Source organism: Mustela putorius, unplaced genomic scaffold, assembly GCF_011764305.1.
Source record: "Mustela putorius furo isolate JIRA1106 unplaced genomic scaffold, ASM1176430v1.1 tig00000743_pilon_pilon_pilon, whole genome shotgun sequence".
Lineage (NCBI taxonomy): Eukaryota > Metazoa > Chordata > Mammalia > Carnivora > Mustelidae > Mustela > Mustela putorius.
Window position 1 is genome coordinate 9,790,963 of NW_025421464.1, and position 22,071 is coordinate 9,813,033.

Genomic DNA, 22,071 nt, shown 5'->3' on the forward strand with positions numbered 1-22,071 from the left:
GGATTGGGGCCTGCAGACGCCCGCCTTGGCTCGTGGAAGGGGCGGAGCCGGGATCTCACCCGGTCTTAGAGGAGACGGAAGCTCCGACTGAGTACGGGGCGGACGATACTTACTGCTGACCCCGTGCTACTTGGGCGGCGGCTCCGGATCCCGGAGGTCCAGTGGGCAGCTCCCCAGGTAGGGCCTAACCCGGGCCTGAGAAAAGGTACCCCTTCCCTAGCCCTGCCCTGCCCCGCCCATCTGTCCTGCCATCTGACCCACGTTTTTTCCTGTCCGCGGGCCTGCGACCATCTCTAGACATCAGAAGGTAGCCAAGGGTAGAGGGGCCAGTCTCACTTCGACCCCCTCCCTGGCCCAGCTGCTGCGGGACCCCGGGCGTTCAGAATATGGAATCAGGAGATAAGATGCCAAAACCTCTCAGGGAAGGTTGGCCCAGCTTCACCCCAGGCTGTGTGACCTTTGGGAGGCCACCCACCCTCTCTGGTACTCAGTGTCCTGTGTAGCAAAACTCACCCTGCGGAGATGGGGTGAGTCTCAGTAGGGGGGACAGCTGCTGGGGAGCCCGGAGTGACGCTTTCTCCTTTCCAGGGCTATAGGAATGCTTATCCTCCTGCTTCTTCTGGTCCTAGGAGAAGCGCTGTACCTTCCCCAGATCTGGGAACCCAGAAAGGCTGAGAGCCCAGACCCTGTGGTGGAGCTGTGTGCTGGCCTGGGAGGCCTGTGTGTGTTCCCAAAGTGGGCTCTGAGGCTTGGGCACCCCATGAGGCCTGCCTGGAGTCTGCCTGCTCACTTTGCAGACAGCAGGCCACCATCGTGCAGAGCGCCTCGAATGATATGGAAAGACGTCTCTCAACAGTGGGCAGGGGCAATGCAATGCTGCGTGAATTATCTCATTAATTACTCACACATGCCCTATCCCCATTTCAATCGAAGCTCAGAGAGACGAAGTGTTTGAGTTTAGACATGTTAGTTTGGGGTGAAGGGTGTTAGGAGGGAGCCAAGCAGAGGTTTTGGAGAAGACCAAGGAGGCAGAGCCGGGTCCTGGGGGAGAGCAGATGCCTTCAAAGATGGGTACAGATAGAGAGGGGGGCCCAGGGCTTAGCTAGCTGGAATCCCCCCCCCCAAATGCTGAGCAGGCAGATGTGGAGGACATCCACTCATAGTCTGTGGGGAATGGGGAGGAATGAATTCTAGGCTGAGGAGGGTTTGAAAAATTGGGGCCTTGTTTCTTAAAGGGGAAACTGAGGCTAGCGTGTGACTTGACCCATGGCTGGATCAGAGTAGGACCCAGTGCCCCCAGAGAGGGTGCCATCTCTGCCACTCGGTGACTCTCTACCAAGAGCAGTTTTATTCCCTGGGGGACATCTGACAATGTTTGGAGACAATTTGGTTGTCACAACTAGCAGGGAGGGGTGTAGTAGTCATATCAGTGGGTAGACACCAGGAATGCTGCTGAGCATCCTACAATGCCCCCAAAGCAAAGGATTGTCCAGTCTCAACTGGCAGCGGTTCTGAAGTTGAGAAATTCTGGACAAGGTCAGGCTGAACCTGTCACTGCCCAACCCAGATCTTTTGTCCTCAGAAGGGTAAAGAGCTCATGTCTGAGCCTCCACCTGGGCAGACCTTTGCCCCCACTCGTGGTCTGCCCCTCCCATACTTGCTCCTCTATTCCTGGAAGCTTCTGGAGTCTTCTCTACTTCTTCTGGGTACAGTGATCTAAAGACCTGCACATCACGTGTCTGGCCTGGTCTGTCTTCTGAGACCTTTATTTACAGATTTTGGTGTGGTAGGAAAGAACCAAAGTAGAAGTTTTCACCTAACATGCAGAAGGTGCTTTGCAGATAAACTATATATTAGCTTTGAATGCCATTTTCAGGATCCAGAAAGCTTCGTTTTATCCCAAGTTTTCATTTGAGCAATTCTAGTTATACCTTATGTTTGCGAAATTCTAGGTTTCTAACGAGCTCCCAGGTGATGCGGACGCTGCTGGGCCACAGCCCACATCTTGAGTGGCAAGGCGTTGTAGGGTTGTGCAGAGGTGGGCTGGGGCGGGGCCCTCCCTGCAGACAACTGTGGTGTGGTTTGGGAACTGTGGGGTGACAAGAACCATGATACGGGGGCAGGAAACCAGGATACGAGTCATCACTGTCCCTGTCCCTCCCCATCTATGGCTTATAAGTCACTTAACTTCTTTGGGGAGTGGTCTTGGAGGGGTTCTGAGGCAAGGTCTGCGAAGTGGGAGTGCCATGAGGAGGTGGAATGGCCTGGATCCCGGCAGCCAGAGGGACAGAAGGCCTTTGGCCGGGCAGGCAGGGAAGGGGCCATGAGCTGCTGCTGGTGGCGTGGGCACCGTGCCAGCGTGGAAGCAGTTCTCATTATGGCCCTGGCTCTTCTCCACTGCTGCCAGGGCCTTCTGCTTCTGGCTTACCCAGCTTTGCCTGCTGTGGGAGAGCTAGAGAGACCGGTCTGACTGGGGGAAGGAGAAGCAGCTTCAATGCGGTAGGGGCCAGCCCAAGGCCCGAATGTGGGTCTCAGGGCCTGGCCAGCTGAGCCAGGGTCTCAGAAGTGGAGGTCAGGCCTGAGAACTGTGGCCTAAAGACACCGGGGTCAGGCTATAGACCTTGGATAGGATTCCTGCCTATTCCAGGGAAACTGGGGAGGAGTTTGGTATTTGGGGCCATAAACGGGGAGGTCACTCTACCCCCAGCCATAGGAGATGCCCTCCCCCGAGTATCTGACCCCAGGACTAGAGCTGGGCAGAGCCTTAGGTACCTGGGGCACCCTACCCCCAGTTCTCCCCAAATCAGCCACGATGGCGCAACAAGTCCCCTTCCAACTCCTAAGACCAGGAAGCAGCAAGACAGATGAACCCACTTCCCAACTGGAAGAACTGAGACTCCTCCCTACTTCCTGGGACGAGATCCGGCTTTAGGGCTGTCCCCCATTACCCAGCGGGGCCCTGGGTCTAACAGATCATGAGACTGCCACCCATCGCATCAGGGAGGGGTGCTGGCCTGCCCCCGTCCCTGCAGTTGGGCCAACTCAGTGGTTCACACTGAGGGCTCTGCAGCCACACAGGCCTGGGTCTGAGTCCTGGCTCCCGTCCTTACTAGTTGTGGTCCTGGGCCCGTCGCTCGGAGCCTCAGCTGGCTTGTCTGTAAACAGCAATAATGACACCCGCCCAGCCCAGTCTCGCAGCTTGTTGTGAAGATGGAACGAGCCCTGCCGCTGAAACCATGGTCATTATCATTACTCATGGCATTTAGAGACGCAGGGCACCCCAGATCACCTTACCTGGTGTTCTCATTTGACAGATGTGGAGATCGGTGCTTGGAGAAGGAAGACAGCTGCCCAAGGGCGCCACAGCAGGTTGGTGGGTGAGCCAGGGCTAGAACCCACACCTGCAGGCACAGCTGCCACCTGTCTGTGAAGGTGCTCCGAGGGCAACACACTGTAAGCCTGGGGAGACCTTTGCCCTCCACTCCTGGTCTGCCCCTTCCGTGCTTGGGGTCCTGGGGATCGGGCCGCAGAACCTCCCCACTGAGGGAGGTGACCCCAGCCTTGGTACCAGCACCTCCTTCATTTGCCAGCACCAGCCATGAACTACGTGGGGCAGCTGGCAGGGACAGTGTTGGGGACGATGAAGGACATATACCGAGGCCTGAACCCGGCCACGCTGAGCGGTGGCATTGACGTCCTGGTGGTGGAGCAGGCGGACGGCTCCTTCCGATGCTCGCCCTTCCACGTGCGCTTTGGCAAGCTGGGCGTCCTGCGGTCTCGGGAGAAGGTGGTAAGTGCTGGCCAGCTGGGGACCACAGCAGGGTGGGCTCTGAAAGCCAGGGCAGTCCCAGGAGAGACCTAGACCTCCCTCAGGAAGGGATCTGCGCTCTGGACAAGCATCTGTTCCTTTGCATTTTCTCCAACAGTTTTGGGTTGGTTTGGGGGTTTGGGTCCAGGAGGGTTCCCATTTTCCTGTGGGGGCAGCACCGTGGGGCAGTCCTGGTGCCAGGGCCATCTGGCCTGGCTCCAGCTTCCTAAGACCTCCCCTGTGCATTCTGGGTAAGTCTCGTCACCTAGGGAAATGGGCGCACACTCTCATCTACCTGGTGCTGGAGGGGAGATGCGGGAGAATGAGGTAGGAGCTGATATCAATGTCCCACGGCCAGGTACGTGGGAGGCACCCGACAGGTTAGCTTCCCTCCCTTCGGAAAACTGCGTTGTCTTCTCTGGGTCCAGGCAAACATGATGGCTGTTTGTTAGCACTGAGGTTTGGAGTGTGACAAGAGGTTTGGTGGGTCCAGATCCCCTTCACATTGGGGCTCCTGGGAACATGCCAGAATCCTAACAGGAAAGCGTCAGCTTCTGGGGGAGGGGTGGTGGTGAAGAGCTGGGACAGACTTTGTGGCTCTCAGCTGCTCTTGGCCATCTCCCAGTACATTTCTTAACACCCCTGGGGTCTCTCTTTCCATGTCTGTAAAGAGTATGATCGGGTATGATCAGAACCACTACTCACTGTTGCTGGAAGGTTAAAGGGGAGAGTCCAGCTCAAACTCTCCATTCGGTGCCCAGAAAAATGGCCATTTGGACCATTGTTCATGTAATCAGCAAGGACTCTGGGGGTTGGGGACACAGTGGCGACAAGATGGGTCATGTCTTGTTCTGATGGGGTGTGGCAGAAAGAACAGAAACCAAGGCAAACACAAGGATATGAGACAGTGGTACATGCCAGAAAGCCCAGAGAATGGGGAAATGGCGGGGTGGGTGAGAACTCAGTCCAGCCTCTCTGCAAAGGGGAGCCTGAGCAGAGACCCTCGGGGTGGGGGCAGCCGGGCACACCAGCGGCTAGGGGACAGGAGTTCCAGCAAGCGCAAAGCTCCGCAGGGCAGGGGACTGGTAGACTAAAGTGTGGGGGGTGAGGGACAGTGGTAGGGACTGTGCACCACCATGCCCCTTTACAGGTAGACATCGAGATCAATGGGGAGCCTGTGGACTTGCACATGAAGCTGGGGGACAGTGGGGAGGCCTTCTTCGTTCAGGAGCTGGAGAGTGATGATGTAAGTACCTTGTGGCACCTGCCCCCTCTGGGCAGGATGTTGGGGCCTGTCACTGACCTGCCCCTGGGAACATCCAGCATCATCTAGGGCTGGCACTCCCAGCATGCTCTTGAAGCCTGAGTAGAATCAGGAGGGGGCCAGCAAGAGCGGATTTCCTTCCCAGGGAAAGTTGGGGAAGGTTTCTCCGAAGAGGGCACTGGAGCCAGCTCCCAGAGGGTGAAAAGGACACCTTCCCTGGGCAACCTGAAAAGGAGGAGAGTGCTACGGCATGTTTGAGGGGGGCATCAGGAAAGCACGAGATGGATTGTTCTGGATCTCGTGCTGGCTTGGTGCAGTTAGAACGTGGAAGGATGACGGATGAGGAGAGAGGTGTATCAGAAAGGAGGCAGAGCCCAACACAAGCCAGCAGAGCTGTTTAGACAGTTTGAGCTGCACAGACTTTAATGAAGCCCCTGTTCCTATTCCTGACACCTTGCAGTGGACTCAGATGAGGGGTCGCCCCTGTCTGCAAAGAAGGCTCGCAGACCAGCCTGGGAGACACACATATAAACAACAGATGATGGAACTCTATGGTCATGGCAATGAAGGGCTGGAACTGGGGCTGGGTTAGTCAGGGCAGGCTTCCTGGAGGAGGTGATGTCTGGCTGACTCTTAAAGGAAAAGTAGGTATGGGCAGAAGAAATGAGTAGCCAAGGTCCAGGGTTCTACCTGGACAGTGTGGTTTGTGTGGCACCTGGCCTGCCATGAACTTCTAGGGGTACGTGCAGTCCCCAGGACCCGACTGCTGCATCTCTGAAAGGGAGCCAGGATGCCAGTGGCCCTTGCGAGCCCATGTTGGTGCTGCCTCCAGCCAGCCTCCATGACTGTTTTCCTGACCCCAGATGAGCTCACACCCAGGCCCTGGGGCTCCGGCAGGGCCCAGAATGATTGGGTGGCGAGGGTGGCCCCCCCCAGGCTATAACCCCTGGTCTGTTCCGCAGGAACACGTGCCTCCCCGTCTGTGCACATCACCCATCCCTGGCGGGGACCTGTCCGGGTTCCCCTCAGACTCCCAGCTGAGCACAGCCAGTGAGCCCGAGGCCCTCGCTGAGGGGGTGTCCTCCACGGGGCGGAAGAAGAGGCTCCGCAGGAGGAAACCCAGAAGGAAAGAGGACGCAGTCGCAGCCAGTTCTAGTTCGGAGGAGCTGGAGACTGGCGCTGAGAGTGAGCTGTCCCTGCTGGAAAAGCCAAGGCCAGAGCCCTCAGGGTGTGTGCGGACCAGGTGGGGGGCTAAGGGCATGGGAATACCACCCAGGATTCGAGCACTGTTTCCTCTGCTGATGCTCTGTGACCCTGGACAAGGGCCTTGACTTCTCTGGGCTTCACCTCCCCGAGCCTCTGACACCCAGGGGTACCTGGGCCTGTCCATGACCATTGATTTCCCTGTAGCCCCCTCAGCAGTGTCCAGTCAGAAGGGGAGTCCTCACCGCAAGCCAGAGACTTCTACCCCTACTCTGATGGCGAGTGGGGTCCCCAGGCCAGGTGAGAGTCCAGGTGGCCCGTAGGCAAGAGACCCAAGGCCAAGGTCTCTGAGTGGTTTCTATTTATATTTTCCTGATGAGTAATGACACAGAACACATTTAGTTTGTTTACCAGCCATTTCTACATCTCCTATGCCAAGTGTTTATTCAAGTCTTTGCCATTTTTTTTTTTTTTTTTTTTTACTAGCTTGTCTCATTATTGTTGGTTTGTAGCAGTTCTCCATGTATTTATACATTCTGGATCGAGCAAAAGCATAAATATGTGTTACAAATATATCCCCCCCCCCCAAGGCTGGGGTGGGCACCAGAGGGCGGGGGCAACAGGCTGGCTTGGGGGCCTCTAAGTTCTTGCTTCTCGTAGCCTCCCGCCGGGTGGGTGCACGTCCCCCAAGAGTGACTCAGAGCTGGAGCTGCGGACCCCTGAGCCCGTCCCCCCACGAGCTGAGTCCCACATACAGTGGGCCTGGGGGAGGCTGCCGAAGGTGAGTGTCTCCACGTCATTCTCCCGTCTCTGCCTTTCAGGGGCTTGGGGGTCTCCTGCAGGTCAGAAGGACAGTGACTGAGACCTGGACCCCCAAGGCCTTGTGGGGAGCGGAAGGCAGGCTCTGCACTGGTCACATCCTCTCCCCTCCCCCATTTGTTTGACCGAAGGTGGCCAAAGCAGAGTGGCCTGAGTCCTTGAAGGTCGCTGATGGCAGGGCTGGGCCAGCCTCTCCTCTTCAGGAAGAGCCCAGCGCCCCCTCCGTGTCTGTGGCCGGTGCAGACCCTTCGGGAACCCTGATCCTGCAAGCAGGGGCTTGTGTCGACCTTCCTCCTACAGACGTGGACCCTCCTGCTCTGGTGGGCTCCCCTCTTCCCACTCCTGGGAGAAAGCAGACCAAGCCTCAGAGCCGCAGGGAGGCAAGCCTGCCCCCTCCCTCGAAATCCCGGAGCTGGGCCACCCTGGAGGGCCCAGTTGCCGCCAGGCAGCCCGAGGGGAGCTCTGGGGGCAAAGGTGAGTGATGGTTCGCCCTCTCCCAGGGCTCTTTCCCTGGCCTCGCATCACCCCCAGGGTGGACTCTGGTACTTCAAGCACGTTTTGAGCACCTACTGTGTGCCTGGCACTATGCTTGGCACCAGCCCTCACAGGCTCGTGGTGAGGGAGCTAGATGAAGCCTGCGGTGAAGACATGTCATGGGTGTCACAGGACAGAGTCGGTGGGCACGGAGCTATTTACATCACGCGGCTGGGGAAGGCCTCTCCGAGTGGGGGAGGCGTGAGCTGAGACGCGAACATTAAAGACCCAGCCAAGTGAGGATCAAGGGGAGAGAATTCGGGGCCGAGGGAAGAGCACGTGCCAAGGCCCTGAAGTGGGAGTGAGGTTGCTTGTCTAGGAAGGGAGGCAGCTGGTATGTCTTGAGCGAGGCAAGGTTGGGGGAGGAAGCCGACGAGATGAGCAGATGCTAGAGCATTGCTGGTGCAGGAGCTGGGGTTTATCCGAGGAGTGTGGGAAGGCTTAGGACTGAAATCAGTAGCTGTTGGCTATATATGGTCATGTAAAGTGTAGTTAAAATTAATGGAAATTAAATAACATATACCACTCCGTGTCTCCGTCACGCTGCATTTCCAGTGTGCAGATAGTGGTGCGTGGCTAGCGGTACTGGGCAGGCAGACGGGGACATGTCTACCGCCCCCCAAAGTTCTACCAGACAGTGCTGCTTTAGGGTGTTAAAAAACAAGGGGACACCTCGGGCTCATGCTGCGAAGCCCGTGTTGGGACTAGAGGTGTCCCCTCTGCCCTCAGGCCCGCTGAAGAGAAGCCAGCACCTGGGCCCCAGTGACATCTATCTGGACGACTTGCCCTCTCTGGATTCTGAGAATGCAGCCCTTTACTTCCCCCGCAGGTGTCTGGGAGCTGGGTGTCTGGGCGTCTGGGGGTCCGTGGGGCCAGGGGTTATCTACCACGGGCCTCAGAGGGGTGGGCCCCTCCTCTCAGAATCCCTGCAGTCACTTCACTGTTGACCCCTCTGCCCCTAGTGACTGTGGACTGGGGCCCAGGAGGTGGAGTGAACCCAACAGCCAGAAGCCCCTGGGCGACCCCAGCCCCGAACGGGAGCCAGAACCCACTCCGGACGTGGTGGCTATGATCACGGTCTCCCTCTGTGGCGGGCTGGCTGACGGCCGGGACATCTCCCTGGGTATGTCCGACCCAGGCCTGAGCCCTTCCAAGAACTGGCACTGAGCCCAGGGACTGGGGGAGGGCGGGGAGGCCCCCAGAGTCTGGGGGACAGCTGAGGTGTGAGGCTAGGCTGGGCGCCCTTGCTCTCCTGTGCCCGTGGAGCCACCGCAGGAAGGGAGGAGGCCTGCTGGGTCCCGGACCCAGCCTGCAGGAGGCCTGAGTGCTGGAGTGTGGGGGGAGCCAGGAGGGGCTGGGGAAGCGGGTCCCGTCGGATATGTCAGCCTCGCTCCTTACTCTCCGCCTCTGTGCCCAGAGAAGTTCAACCAGCACATCGTCTCCTATCAGGACCTCGTCCAAAACCCTGGCCTCCTTGAGCACCCAAACCTGGTGGTGAAAATCAATGAGAAGTGAGTACCAAGCCTGGGCCCCTGGTGGCCCCGGGGTCGCCCGGCCCTCCACTGCCCCGTGGCTGCTGCAGCCCCGACTCTCTGTTCTATCTCCGCAGGCATTATAACTGGGCTGTGGCCGCCCCTATGATCCTCTCCCTGCAAGCCTTCCAGAGGAACTTGCCCAAGGTAATGGTTAGAGCACCACCGGGCCTGCTGAGGAAAGTGAGCCCAGCCACGGGGCCCTGGGCCAAGAAGTGGAGAGTGGGCAGAGATGGGCCTGGGGCAACCGAGGGCCCCTGGAGCCTCACCCCATGCCGTGTGGACAAAGCCCCATCCTGGCCTGGCTGAATCCTATTGGGGTTGGTGTTGACTTCAAAGGAGCTCGGGGAGGATGATAACCTTCCACAGGAGGCTTTTAGATCTCAGAGATGAGGCCTGGGAGACAGAGGGCCCAGTCCTTATCTTACCCAAGGCCCTCTCCGGGCTGGACTGCGGGCACTGCTTGCTTGATTGGCCTGCATTCGTTGAGTACCTGCTGTGTGCAGGCTGGGCACAGTCATGTCCTCCTAGAAAGACGGTTAATCCTAAGACTCAGCCAGATGAATATGAAATTCAACCGTGAGTATCGGGCAGGAGGGGCTGGGTTGCTTTGAGAAGCTAAATGGGGGTTTTCTGAGTACATGGCCCCTGCAGAGAGCTGGAGGATGAGTAATCTGTAAGCAGATGAGGGCCAGGGAACGGCATATCCTCAGAGGTGGGAAGGAACCTAGTGTTTTCAGCCCTTCCCAGAACTTCTACCCTCACCGACCTGCATCTGCCCCTCCCACCCTGATCTGCACCCCCCAACCCCAATCTGGCCCATTGTTCTTCAGTTAGACTTGCCCAAGAACGTCACCAACCAGATTTTGACAGCTGGCACTCGGCTCTGTCCTCTGGCTGGCTAGGGGTCCGAGCTAGGACCAGAGCCTGTGGGAGGGAAGACAGTTACTCTCCTGCTTGGCTCTCCTCACCTCCCCCAGAAAGACCCAACCCCTGAGGCCCCTGGGAGACTCCCCCCAGGCTGCTTCCAGCTCAGTGGGGTACCGTGGTGGACCTACCTCCAGGTCATGTCCTCTTAACTTCGGTTCACCTTTCTGTCTGTAGGACGCTGATAGATCTCCTGGGTGGGCCCAGGCCTGGGCTCTCCAGGGCTCCCCCTGGGGCTACCTAGCCTGAATCTAGTCAGCATCTTCCCCAGGTCACGTTGGCCCCACCAGACAGCAGTGGTAACTGAGAGAGAGGGAGGCCGAGCCTGGGACAGAGTCGCTGACCTTGGGGGTTGAAGAGCATGCTGGCGATAGGCTGTTCTTCCTGTTGTCACCTGGTGGCATCACACAGTAACTAGATTCTGAGAAGCTCCCAAAGCATGGCCTTCAGTTACTCTAGGAGCCATGACCGGCCCAAGGATCTGGAGGCCAGGCCGAGGCGGGGCTAGAGCTGGGGGTCAGGCTGGGGTAGAGTGGGGATTGACGGGAATGGCCCTTGGTCTCCCGTGCTTAGCTCCATGAGTCGCTGCGTGGAGCCCCAGGATGGAGCTGGGTGTGCTTCCTCAGCCTCCAGACGTCGGACAGCGCCTCGCTCTAGGGTCAGCCCCAGACTCTGGGTTTGTGGGGGCAACGAAAGGTAGGTTTTTGTGGTGCAGGGAAAAATGCCATGGCCTTTATCCGCCCGTAGAGCACCGTGGACAAGCTGGAGAAGGAGAAGATGCCCCGGAAGGGTGGGCGGTGGTGGTTTTCCTGGCGACGCCGGGACTTCCCAGCCGAGGAGGTGAGTGACCTTGGTCAAAGGGTGTGGGCCGCACAGGCAGGAGGCGGGGCTCACTGGATGTCTGGTCCTCCCACAGCGCAGTGCCCAGACGGAGAAAACCACGGCCAGGGAGCAGCAGGGGTGAGTCGGATCTCTTGCCCGGAGCTCTGCGGCTGGAGCCGAGCCTCGCGGAGATGCCCGTGGGGGCAGGGGCAGCGCCGGCACCTCTCCCCAGCTGTGGTTCTTTGTCACTCCCCAATCACTTCTACACCCTTTCTTTGTCTTGAGGAATGTCCCCGTTTCACAGATGGGAAAACTGAGGCCTAGAGCTACACCAGAAGTCCCAGAACTGGGAACCGGGTACCCAGACTCCTGGCCCAGACAAGGGCCTACTGCCTTACAGAGGGGCGGGGCCTCCCCTCTTTGCCAGGGGCAGGCTGACCTTGCCTTCTTCATCTCTCAAGTGACCAGAACACCCAGGCTTGGGTGGGGGATAACCAAGGGCAGGTCAGCTGAAGCCAAAGCAGGTGGGATGGGTAATAAACCCTAAGATGCACCCTGGGGGGTTTTATAGGAAAACATCTCCGAGGCTATCCTGGCTGTGTGCTGAGGGCCAGGATCCCTGGGATCTCCCTGCTCCAGCTCTGCGGCCCCTTTCTGGGTGTATACCGCAGGCCCCCCGTCCCCCCTCTCTGAAAGTGGGGGCACCTTGGGGGTTTTCTGATCCTCTGGAGGGGCAGAGACCGGCACCAGGTTCCTTGTGGCTTGGGCTGAGGGGTGATGGTCTACCGGGTGTGTAGGGCCTTGGCTGGGGAGAGTGGCCTGAGAGCCGGGCTGCCCGCAGGGGGAAGACTGATGTCCTGAGTAGTGAGGATGAAGCCCCGGAGAGCCCTGTGATCCTGGAGGCCCCCTCTCTGCCGCCCTCGCCTCCCGCCTACACTCCCACCTACAAGAAGTCCCTCCGGCTCTCCTCCAATCAGATCGTGAGTGTGCGAGGCTGTGTTCGGGGCGGGGGCCCGGGGCTGAAATAATTCAGCTCCGAGGGACTTGAGTTTCCCAAAGCCCAGAATCTGTCCCCTTGGCAGTCTCCCTGGCAGCTTCTGCTTCAAAGCCTTGGGCCAAGTTCTTGCTTTACGCACGAGTCCATTTCTTTGTTGGATGTCTTATGGGGAAGGTTTTCTCTATGCCGTCTTAAAGGATCTACCTGCGGTGGGTTGCCGGCTCTGGGGAAGCTCTTGGAGCCCACTTTGGAGGAATCAAAGGCTGATACAGCCCCTCGGATTTAGGCCATCCCTACCTACCAAAGACAAGTCCTGTCTTTGAGCTTAGTCCCTGGCCCCCAAGTGGGGCTCCATCAGGAGGTACAGCCTGGTACAGAGCAGCCACTGTCTCCTTGGTACCCCAGTGTGACACCCACCTTGGGGCCAGCCAGGGCCCAGTAGCCTTGGTCAGCGGCTGGGCTGAGAGCTGCCCTGATTCTTCTCTAAGGACCAAGGACAGGGCTAGGTGTCCCTTTGGAGGGATGTCACATGTGCCCTAGCCCCAGGCAGGAGGCTTCCTGTGAGGATCTCCAGAAGGTCCCTTCTGTGGAGTGGGGTGTCTCCGTGCCAGGAGCGGTGCCCAACTTAGGGCTGACCTGAGCAGCGTGGGTGGGAGTCACGGCCTGTGAGCTTCATCCCGACGGGGCAGGACGGGAGGTGAGGACTCATGTGTCTGGGCCTGAGCAGGCCGTGACCGGCACGCCACACCCCCTCACTCCCCGAGGCCGCCCTCTACCCGTCCGGATGTGTCTGCGTGTAGCTGTCTCTGGTGAATTCAGGCAGGTTCTCTGAGTCGGGAGGAAGAGGGTAACAAGAAGCCTGTGGGGATCAGAGACCACAGTTTGCGGGGGGTGAGGGGTGGACATGCCAGGCTGTGTCAGATCACAGCTCCCCCCCCCGCAACCCTTTGCCCGGACCCAGCGGCGCCTGAACTTGCAAGAAGGTGCCAATGACGTGGTCTTCAGTGTGACCACCCAGTACCAGGGCACCTGCCGGTGCAGGGCCACCATCTATCTGTGGAAGTGGGACGACAAGGTGGTCATCTCGGACATCGACGGGACCATTACCAAGTGAGGCCTGGTTGGCCGGGGGAGAGAGGGAGGGCCTGGGACTGGCCTCCTCTATGCTGGGGGAAGGGGGACGTCAAGAAAGGCCCTCCACGAGGGCTACGTGGGGCTGCCTCCGAGCGACCCCTCTTCTGTGGCTCTAGGTCGGATGCTCTGGGCCACATTCTGCCCCAGCTGGGGAAAGACTGGACACACCAGGGCATCACTAGTCTCTACCACAAAATCCACCTGTGAGTGCCTGGGCTGGGGCAGGGCCCCAGGGAGGGAATGACAGGATGTCTGAGGCCACCACGGCCCTTGCCCCGGAAGCCAGGCTTGGGGACCCACAGGGAAAGGAACCCTGGGCATGTCCCGGGGTGGTCTTCCGTTCTCCCGTGAAACACTTGTCTCCAGTGTCTTCCCATGAAGACACTGCTGGTCTTCATGGTGGAGGGGAGGCCTACAGACCTGCTTAAACCTTTGTCCGTGCTGGTCTACCTTGGGATGCTGTCCCTACTCCTCCCTGACACAGAGGCCACCTCTCCTTGATGTTTCCCCTAAGTCCCCTCCCTGCAAAGGCCTCTGGGTTTGAAGGCCAGAGCCCTGGGGTTGGGCCGAGCTGGCCAAAGCCAAGGGAGATGGGGATGGAGAACCGCTGGTCTCTGACAGCTCCCGCCACCCCCACCCCCTGTCTGCAGAAACGGGTACAAGTTCCTGTACTGCTCGGCACGGGCCATCGGCATGGCTGACCTCACCAAGGCCTACCTGCGGTGGGTGAGCGAGCGGGGTTGCGGCCTCCCCAAGGGCCCCATCCTGCTGTCTCCCAGCAGCCTCTTCTCTGCCCTCCACAGGTTCGAGCCCAGGGGCCCTTGCGGGGGGTAGTGACAGGCTCGTTGCCTGTTCAGGCCAGGCCAGCATCAGGCCTTGCTTGGGGGTCAGTTAAGTCCAACCCCATGTCACCTGACCCTGCCCTCCTCCGATGGCCGCCCCTCCTCGGTTTCTGTTCCTGCCCATGGCCCCGGCTGCCCCAGGGAGGTGATTGAGAAGAAACCAGAGGTGTTCAAAATTGCCTGCCTGAGTGACATCCGGCAGCTGTTCCTGCCCAACGAACAGCCCTTCTATGCTGCCTTTGGGAACAGGCCCAACGTGAGTGTGTCCCCTCCCCCCCGGGGCTAGGCCGCCTCCTCCCTGTCCCCCAGCCCATCAGCCTCTCCATGTCCCCCACAGGATGTCACTGCCTACCGGCAGGTGGGACTCCCTGAATCTCGCATCTTCACAGTCAACCCCCGGGGAGAGCTCATCCAGGAGCTCATGAAGAACCACAAATCCACGTGAGGCCTAACCCTGTCATGGGTCCCCCAACGCCCTCCCACATCCCCATGCCCCAGCCTCTCCTTGGGTCTCCATTCTACCCAGGGCTCCTGGTGCTGGGGGGCGGGGGCGGGGGCGGAGGGGACACACAATCTCTGCCTGCTGTGATGGGGACAGGAGCCTGGCGGCTGCTCAGGCTCTCAGTGCTGACCCTGTTCTGCCCACAGGTATGAGCGGCTGGGCGAGGTGGTTGAGCTCCTCTTCCCACCTGTGGCCCGTGGCCCCAGCACAGACCTGGCCCATCCTGAATACAGCAGCTTCTGCTACTGGCGGGAGCCCCTGATGACTGTGGACCTCGATGCCCTGCCCTGAACCGGCCCCCGCGGCCCCCTCCTCCCTGGCCAGGCCCAGAACTGACTGGGAGTCCCGGGGAGTGGGAAGTTGGAAGCTGGCTGCCACAGGGCCAGTCCCCTGAAGGGCGGGGGAGGGGCTGAGGGCTTGTTGGCAGACACAGAGGCCCTCTCTCCTTGATGTCCTATCTCCTGCCTTCCCCAGCTGATCTGTGGGAGGCAGGCCGGCTGCTCCAGGCTCTTAACTGCCCTGTGGCAATTAAATGATGGTGACCTGAGCCCTTGCGGGATTCTCCATGCCCTTGATGTCCCTGTCACTCCAGCACACTGCCTCGACCCCTGATGGGACAGGGAGAAGACAAAGGCCTGTGAGGCTCAAGACCTGTCTGCCAGGAAGGGGCTGGCGGCAGCGGTGGGGCGTGGCCGAGCAGTGTCCAGACGGCATGGACCGTAACCCGCTGAAGCCAGACCCCTGCACAACCCCGGGCCCTTCCCACAGCTCTGGAGCCGGACCTCACTGCTCTCTCCCTTGTCCTCCAGGATCTCAGCACATCCCAGCCCTGGGAGCTCAGAACTCAAGGAACGGGGATTCCAGAGCAGTGGGAGGGCTGAAGGTGTGTGGCTCCCCCCAGGCCTCGCCCGTACCCAGCTGCTGTTCCTGCTCCTCTGAGCACCTCCCCAAGGACACGGCCCCAAACCCTGCCAGGGCGGGCAGGGGGTGGGGTGCGGTGACCTGCCCTCCCGCCCTAGACCTGGCCAGTCCATCCAGCGCCCACACAGCTGCTGAGCGAGCTCCTGCCTGAGGGGCTGTAGGAAGCCAGGCTGGCAGCCCACTGCAGCCTTCCAGCCTAGTGTCCTTGGGGAAGAAAATACCTTTAGACAGGCTAAAAGCTTTAATCCAGGCCTGCCCTCCACCAACAGCACTACAGTGGAGGGAAGAAACCAGAAGGCAGGGGTATAGAGACCTGGAACATAGCACTAGAAGTCCTGTGTGGCTGTGGGGAAACGGATGCCAGCAGCCTCAGCAGAGACGGGCATCAGGGTCTCTGGGAGCTCTGCAGGCCGCATGAACACTGTTTTCAGGTTATCTCTTGATGGTGTTGGGCCTGAGTTTCTCATCACTTAGTGAACACCCAGGTGGGACTGGGGTTCTGCTCGGATGCTGTAGACTGAGGCCTGGAGCCCTTTTTCTCCCATGGCTTTCTGTTCAGAGTCTGGCCTCGTTTTAGACCATGACATCTACTCTCTGGAGATAGGCCCTAACCTGGGGTGGGGGGAGGGTGGGCAGGATTCCCCCCCACATGGAAAGGAGAGGAGGCTGTGAGGACCAGAGGCCCTGAAGCATCTCTGGGAAAGAGAAGGAAAAGGATAAATTGATGTGGGTCTCGAAAGAGATGGTCTGGGGCCGGTCCTTTACTCAGGGAATGAACAGCTGCCTAAGAAAGCCCTCACCCGAGAGGAGAGTCAAAAGGAATAAAAAGAACTCTCAGCTGAGTCTTTGTGTTTCTGCTCTGTCCAGAAGGACCAGAGGATGGGGAGAGCTGGAAACCTCTGGTCCTTGGTTCAGAAACTGTAGCCACAAAGCTGCCAGGTATGAGGACAGTGCCAGTGGGTGCCACCTTCCTGCAGAAAATGAGCCCAGACGGCTAGGGAGAGAAGTCAAGGAGGCAAGAGAACCAGAAGCCTCCACAGCGTGGGGGCGGTTGCCAGGACCAGGGGAGATGCGGACAGGTGGCTGGGCCTTTGGGTGTTTGTCCAGGTGCTGCCCCTGGTGTTTTTGCAGAAGAGCAACGTGCACATTGGATTGTGAGGTCACTCAGGTCCGCCCTGGCCTTCAGGCGTGATGTCCTTGCCTTGACCACGATCCTGAGTTGTCCATTTGGTACGGCACTGAGTGTTGATTTTTGTGGCTGGGACAGTCCTACGGAGCTGGACCACAGCTATTCCTTCCATGGCCTCTGAAGTGGTAGCCACGCTGGCCCAGGGAGGCTGGGAGTCACTGCTGTTCGAGGCTGGGCTCGAGAGGTATCCCCAGGGTTGCTGGGATCCAGGGTTGGGTTCGGTCTGGCCTGCCTAGTCAGCTGGCTGGGGCCGTGCCTGCTCGGCCAGCTGGGCCCTGCAGTCCAGGAGGTCATCCTGGAGGCGGGCAATGTCCTGCGTGTGCTGAGCCATCGTGCGATTCAGCTGGTCCACGTAGCCCCACAGGCCCTCCCTGGGCTGGGGTGACTCGGTGGGCAAGTGGTCCAGGCCTGCTGCCAGTCGGCCCAGCCTCCCACACGCACCCTCCACGTCAGCCACCCTCCGGTCGAAGTGGCCCAGCACTTGCTGCAGTTCCTGGGCTGTGTCCTGGCAGCGGCTCAGCCCGCCGGCCACATCGGCCACGCCGGCCTTGAGTTGCTCCAGCTCCCCGCTCAGGCTCAGGACCTGCCTGTGGCCAGCCTGAAGCCGAGAGCCTTGGCTGCTGACCTGTTCCTGGATGGCGTGGACCTCAGCCTCCACCTTGCGCTCGCGCTCGTCCAGGGAGGAGTTGGCGGCCAGGAAGGCCTCTGAGTACTGGCTGACGGAGTCGCTGAGCCCCGTGAGGGACTTGCTCACGGAGTTCAGGTTGACCTTGAGCAGGGTGATCTCGCCTTGAAGGGAATGGCCGGTCGCTTCTGCCAGCTGCTCCTGGACCTCGGCCACGGTGCCGTTGAGCTGCTGGAGCAGGGCGGCGTGGCTGGCCACCTGGCGGAGGAGGGCCTCGCTCCGGCTCTGCCAGGCCTTCACCTCTGCCTCAAGCTTGTCCAGAACGGCTGAGGTGGTGCCAGGGGTGCACGAGGTCTCCAGGGAGACAAGCCGTTGTTCCAACACGGCCAGCTCTGTCTGTACCAGGGGCCGGGCTGACCTGCCTGGGGGGGCACTCTTGGGGCTCAGCTCCCCCACCAGGGTCACCAGGCGTTCCTCTAGGTTCTGCACACGCTCTTCCAGCGACGTTCTGAAGCCGTCCGCCTCCCAGCCCCCCTCCTCTGTCCCCAGGCAGCAGCCTCGCACTCCGCCCTCCGTCCCATTGAGGGTCTCCAGGCCCTCCAGCAGCCCATCCACATGGCCATCGAGCATGGCAGCCGAGAGCCGCTCGAGCTCGTCCCTGGTGAGGGGGCCGTGGCCCCTCTGGGCCTCAGTGACCGCCTGCAGGTTCCTCTCGAGGTTGTCCACGCGGGCGCTGATCAAGGCCAGCCGGCCGCAGCAGCTGCCCCCGCCCGCCGCGCTCAGGCCCTGCAGTCTGGTCCCGAGCTGCGACAGCTCCCGGCGCAGGGCCAGCTCGCGGCCATCCAGGCTCTGGTGCAGCCGCAGGCTGGCCGCCTGGCCCTCCTCACACCGCTGCCGCACCTCCTGCACCCGCAGGTCGCAGGTGCTCTGGACACCCTGGAGCTTCTGCTCGAAGCCGTCCAGGAGGCTCCCCCAGAGCCGGTGCAGCCGTCGGTCCACGTACTCGTCCAGCAGCGCCAGCGACGTGAGCGGAGACGGTCGGGCATCCCGCAGCCGCTGCAGGTGAGCCTCGTGGCCGAGGGCCAGCCCGTGCACCTCGTCCAGCAGCTGCACTTTGGTCCGCAGCGTGTTGCTCACCTCCGTCACCTTGCTCAGGATCTCGTCCAGGGGGGGCGGAAGTGGCCCTCCGGCTCTGTCTCTGGGCTTCATGAGGCCCTCGGAGATGACCCCAAAGCCCACGGGGGCAGCAGGAAGCCTTGGACTACCAGTCATCCTGTTGGGGTCCTTGTGGCCATCCAGCAGGCCACTGAGGGTACCGTATGCTTGGGTCAGGCGCTGGACGTCACCCTCCAGGCGCTCCAGCCGCTCACCAAACAGCCCGGGGCCTTTCCTTCCTGGGAAAGAGAAGGAGAGAACCCCAGGGCCATCACTGGCCTGCCTCCCTCCGGCTGTCCTGTTGCCAGGCCACTGGAGAGAGCGTCTGTTCTAAGCTGACCTTCCCACTGAGCATACAGCTCTCTTAGTTTTGGAAGGGAGGGGATGCTCTGTGAGTTCTGTGAGCTCTGCCTCAAGCCCAGTGCGAGAGGCACCCTCCCCAGCCCTGCCAGAGCTCAGCCTGCCTGGGTCAACCCCCCGCTCCCCACCAGCCCCAAGAAACCTATTCACCTGGCAGGGCCTCTGTGGGCCGACTCACCATAGGGGCTGGGGGCTGCTGGGCCAGAAGAAGGCAGCCGGGGCCCTGGGCCCAGCTGCCCTGAGGGAATCTGGGGCTCAGGCTCTGGCTGGGCTGGGGTGGCCCCGTGATCGGTCAGGTGCTCGGGGCAGCCTTCTCCCGTGAGGCCAGGGCAGCAGCGCCAGGCGAGGTCTGTCACGGTCTTGTAGCCGACCTTGTATCTGGGTCTGAGCACTGTGCGGTACCTGAGCCAGGGAGGGGGGATGGGGGCAGGATCTTGTACTTGCGGGCTGAGGCTCCGGGCTCCCAGGAGAAGTTCGGGATTCCCCGCCCCCCTCCACACTGCTGCCAGAGTTTTTCCTTTTTCTGCGCATGAGGGGACAGGGTGGTGGGATGGAGATGGGCTTTGCAGAGAGAGTCAGAGAAGGGTTGAGGAGCAGATGCAGGTGAAGCCTCACCCCATCCTGTTTGCCTAGGGAGCACACTAGCAGGGATCTAGCCCCAGTGTCCCCAAGGCCCATTTGGACCCCGTTTAGCTCACGTTGCCATCAGAAATCTCACTCTGGCTTTGGCTTTTACCTAGAAGAATCCTGAAACAACCTCGGCTCCTTCCCTATGGGTGTGCAAGGGGGTGCCGCCTGGGAGCTGGGGCGCGCAGCCCTTCTCAGGGTGCCGGGGCCACTCTTGGCTTCCATCAGTTCCCTTCATTCTCTCTACCCTTTCCTAGTCTACTCTGGGAACTCAGCTCTGGCCACCCAGGCGGGTACAGGGCGCCCCTGATTCTGAGCACAGAAGGGAGGTCCAGGGGTGTGGGTCAGGGCTGGCCAGGGTCACTCCCACCCCCCAACCCCCAGCCACGTACCTGTTCACCCACTGACACACTGGAGCAAATGGGATTGTTTTCAGACATGCACTGGGCATCACACCTGTGCACCATCCCACATGCCCTCACACAGCCCCAGCAACTTGCCTTCTGGCCCCTCACCCTTGGCCTGCCTTCTCCAGTGTCCCCTCAGCCCTCCCTGGGTCTTCCCAGGGCCCCTTTGGTACCACGGTTGTCAGTGTGACCCTCTGCCCTCTCTGATCACCTCCAACCCGCATTGCTTCTATTGCTATTTCCTTGCCTTGACCTGTGTGTCTTCTGGGAACCCTCCTGTGCCCCACACTGTGGGCCCTGACCTGAACCTGCCATGTGTCCTCCCCAGCCCTCTCCGGCCGGCCTGCATGGGAATCCAAGGAGCTACACCCTCTTGTGGCTCTGGCTGCCACTCTGGGAGGAAGGCCGGCCTGGGGCTCTTGCCCAGCAGCCCTGAGTGGGCCAGATAGGGGTGCACTCACGTGACTGTCCCGGGGCACTTGGGCCCCCATCCACACTGTCGGTACTCGGCCTTCACGTAGCTGTCTGCTCCCTCCTGTAGGACACAGGTCACGTTCCTGTGCAGCACGTAGGCGCAGAGGGCCCTGCAAGCGGGAACAGTGGGCATCCTTGGACTATCTGGCCTTGGCTGGGCCTGTTGAGGATCCTATACCTGCCTTCCTCATCTGGGGCCTCCCCAGGGGACCAGATCCCCATCTCTCTTCTCTCCCTTTTCCCTGTTCCTAGGAGACCACACTCATCCTTACTCCCCTGACTCCTTGGGAAATGGTGCCATCTTGTCGGTACCCAGCCCACCCACACACACCACCTCTCCATCTTTTGTTCCTGGTTCTTGCTCTCTGATCATTTCTCCTACTGCCTTTTCCAGGACCCCTGCCCTGATGCACCAGGCCAGCTGAATGTCATCTATGGGCTTAGCACTCTCCTGCGGTCCAATTCAGCCAGCACTCCAGCTAGAGCCCCTCACTCACCTAACTGGGACCAGTTCCCAAGCCACTGGCTACTAAAGACAAGAAACTGAGGGCCCCAGAGAGGCAAGAGCCACCTTCACAAGCTACAAGGGCTGGGGCGGTAGTGGCCTGGCAAAAGCCAGCGGCCAATGGGCTGTTATTGGGCTCTGGGGCCACAGGTGGGCCCAGGACCCAGGAGCCACTACCAGTTCTGTGGCCCCAACATGCTGGAGTTCCCAAAGGGGTGGCTGGAGGGCGGGCTGCAGGGCGCTGGGCTCCCATCTCCTACCTGGAGGGACAGAGGAGAGAAGGGGGGGCCCGCGCGGGGGAATGCATGGGGGAGTCCCGCGTGTGCCTCGCGCGGGCGGCCCTCCCTTCTCTCCCTCCACCTGGTGCGCTGCGCGGGGAGTTTGCACACAGCGCAGCTGGAAAATGTTACTTCGCTGGAAAGGTTTCCGCGGGCACTGCCAGGTCCCAGCCGCCGCGCCAGGCCCCCTCGGCTTATTTTTCTTCGCCGGTCCCGCAGCCTCCCGGAGCGTGGGGCGCTCGCCCCGGCCGGGGCTCGGCCTCGGGTGCCCGGCGCCCCCGTCTCCCGCGCTCGCGGTCCGCGCAGGTGGGAACGCCGCCCGGGCCCCATCCCGCCCGCTTCCCGCCCGGACGCGGCCCGCGCTTACTTGTGCGGCCCCGGGCGCAGCCGCGGGCGCCATCCCGTCGTGTAGAGGCTGTAGCGGGGGGCACCCGGCGGCGCGGGCCGCGCGACCAGCGGGGTGCCCTTGGCCTGCGCCCCCGAGAGCAGCGCCGCGACGGCGCACAGCCACACCGGCAGGCGGCGGCCCATCGCGGCCCGCGGCTCTCCACCTGGCCCCGCGCGGGGCCCCCGCCCGGCGTCCCCCCGCCCCGCCACTCGCCCTCCCGCCGGGTCCCGCCGCCGCTCGCGGCCCCCGGAGCTCGCTGGCCCGGCCGCCTGGCGCTTCGCAGCGGCTGCGTCCCGCCGAGTGGCCGGCGCTGCTCGCGGCTGGGGCCGCGGAGGGGAGGCGGGAGGCGGGCTCTGCGCGGATTAGCATAAACTTGGGGCCGCGTCGCTCGCCTCCGCCGGCCCCCTCTCGGGCGCCAGCCCCCCGCCCCAGCCCCGAGCCGACGCCCGAGGGGCCGCCTGCAAGCCAGAGGTGAAGAAGGGAGCAGCCCCGGGGTGGCAGGAGCGCAGGCTGTCGCGCCCTGGGAGGCCCCGAAACACACCCATCCACCACGGTCGCCCGCGTGGTCGCCCGCGTGCGCAGCGGAGAAGCGCGGCCAGAACCCCCTGGGCTCCAGGGGAGCGCCCCCCCTACCCCCACCCTGCACCGTGCGCCCCGCGCCCGGCGCGGCTCTTCAAAGCCCTGACGTGCGGAGAGACCTAGGCCCAGGCTCTGCAGCTGAGATGACCCTGTTTGGGGGCGCCCCAGCAACACCTCCG

At 61.2% G+C, this 22,071-nt stretch overlaps 2 protein-coding genes across 9 annotated transcripts in view; one reads left to right on the forward strand and one right to left on the reverse strand.

The window, feature by feature from the left end:
* LPIN3 (lipin 3) overlaps nucleotides 1–14,931 on the forward strand; it is a 41,573-nt gene extending 26,642 nt beyond the window's left edge. The window contains exons 1-21 of one of the 8 annotated variants that reach the window (XM_013053307.2): nucleotides 8–177; nucleotides 3,315–3,369; nucleotides 3,591–3,790; nucleotides 4,959–5,054; nucleotides 6,035–6,315; nucleotides 6,483–6,575; nucleotides 6,936–7,056; nucleotides 7,226–7,568; nucleotides 8,358–8,457; nucleotides 8,591–8,751; nucleotides 9,046–9,139; nucleotides 9,238–9,307; nucleotides 10,835–10,927; nucleotides 11,004–11,047; nucleotides 11,751–11,889; nucleotides 12,868–13,016; nucleotides 13,157–13,243; nucleotides 13,691–13,843; nucleotides 14,024–14,138; nucleotides 14,220–14,323; nucleotides 14,531–14,931. In XM_013053307.2, coding sequence (XP_012908761.2) covers nucleotides 3,315–3,369; nucleotides 3,591–3,790; nucleotides 4,959–5,054; nucleotides 6,035–6,315; nucleotides 6,483–6,575; nucleotides 6,936–7,056; nucleotides 7,226–7,568; nucleotides 8,358–8,457; nucleotides 8,591–8,751; nucleotides 9,046–9,139; nucleotides 9,238–9,307; nucleotides 10,835–10,927; nucleotides 11,004–11,047; nucleotides 11,751–11,889; nucleotides 12,868–13,016; nucleotides 13,157–13,243; nucleotides 13,691–13,843; nucleotides 14,024–14,138; nucleotides 14,220–14,323; nucleotides 14,531–14,675 — 2,643 coding nt within the window. In that variant the 5' untranslated portion in view covers nucleotides 8–177 and the 3' untranslated portion in view covers nucleotides 14,676–14,931. Of the gene's footprint in view, nucleotides 1–7; nucleotides 178–3,314; nucleotides 3,454–3,590; nucleotides 3,791–4,958; nucleotides 5,055–6,034; nucleotides 6,316–6,482; nucleotides 6,576–6,935; nucleotides 7,057–7,225; nucleotides 7,569–8,357; nucleotides 8,458–8,590; nucleotides 8,752–9,045; nucleotides 9,140–9,237; nucleotides 9,308–10,834; nucleotides 10,928–11,003; nucleotides 11,048–11,750; nucleotides 11,890–12,867; nucleotides 13,017–13,156; nucleotides 13,244–13,690; nucleotides 14,139–14,219; nucleotides 14,324–14,530 lie in introns of those variants that run through there. The other 7 variants (XM_013053308.2, XM_045084204.1, XM_013053305.2 and 4 more) reach the window with 7 other exon arrangements.
* Nucleotides 14,932–16,030: 1,099 nt separating this feature from the next.
* Nucleotides 16,031–21,463, reverse strand: EMILIN3 (elastin microfibril interfacer 3). The gene is made up of 4 exons (XM_045084205.1): nucleotides 21,293–21,463; nucleotides 20,130–20,252; nucleotides 18,813–19,036; nucleotides 16,031–18,513 (listed from the first exon to the last, which is right to left on the reverse strand). The coding sequence occupies exons 1-4, from the start codon at nucleotides 21,454–21,456 to the stop codon at nucleotides 16,727–16,729; spliced, it is 2,298 nt and encodes a 765-aa protein (XP_044940140.1). The 5' UTR covers nucleotides 21,457–21,463; the 3' UTR covers nucleotides 16,031–16,726.
* Nucleotides 21,464–22,071: the final 608 nt, after the last annotated feature.

Excerpts from the sequence above, each read along its gene's own strand:
- EMILIN3 (XM_045084205.1), bottom strand. The coding sequence starts at position 21,456 with ATGGGCCGCCGCCTGCCGGTGTGGCTGTGCGCCGTCGCGGCGCTGCTC. Across the intron at positions 19,037-20,129 it reads AAGTGCCCCGGGACAGTCAC|GTACCGCACAGTGCTCAGAC; the intron begins GTGAGTGCACCC and ends TCCCTGGCTCAG. Across the intron at positions 18,514-18,812 it reads AGCAGCCCCCAGCCCCTATG|GAAGGAAAGGCCCCGGGCTG; the intron begins GTGAGTCGGCCC and ends TCTCTTTCCCAG.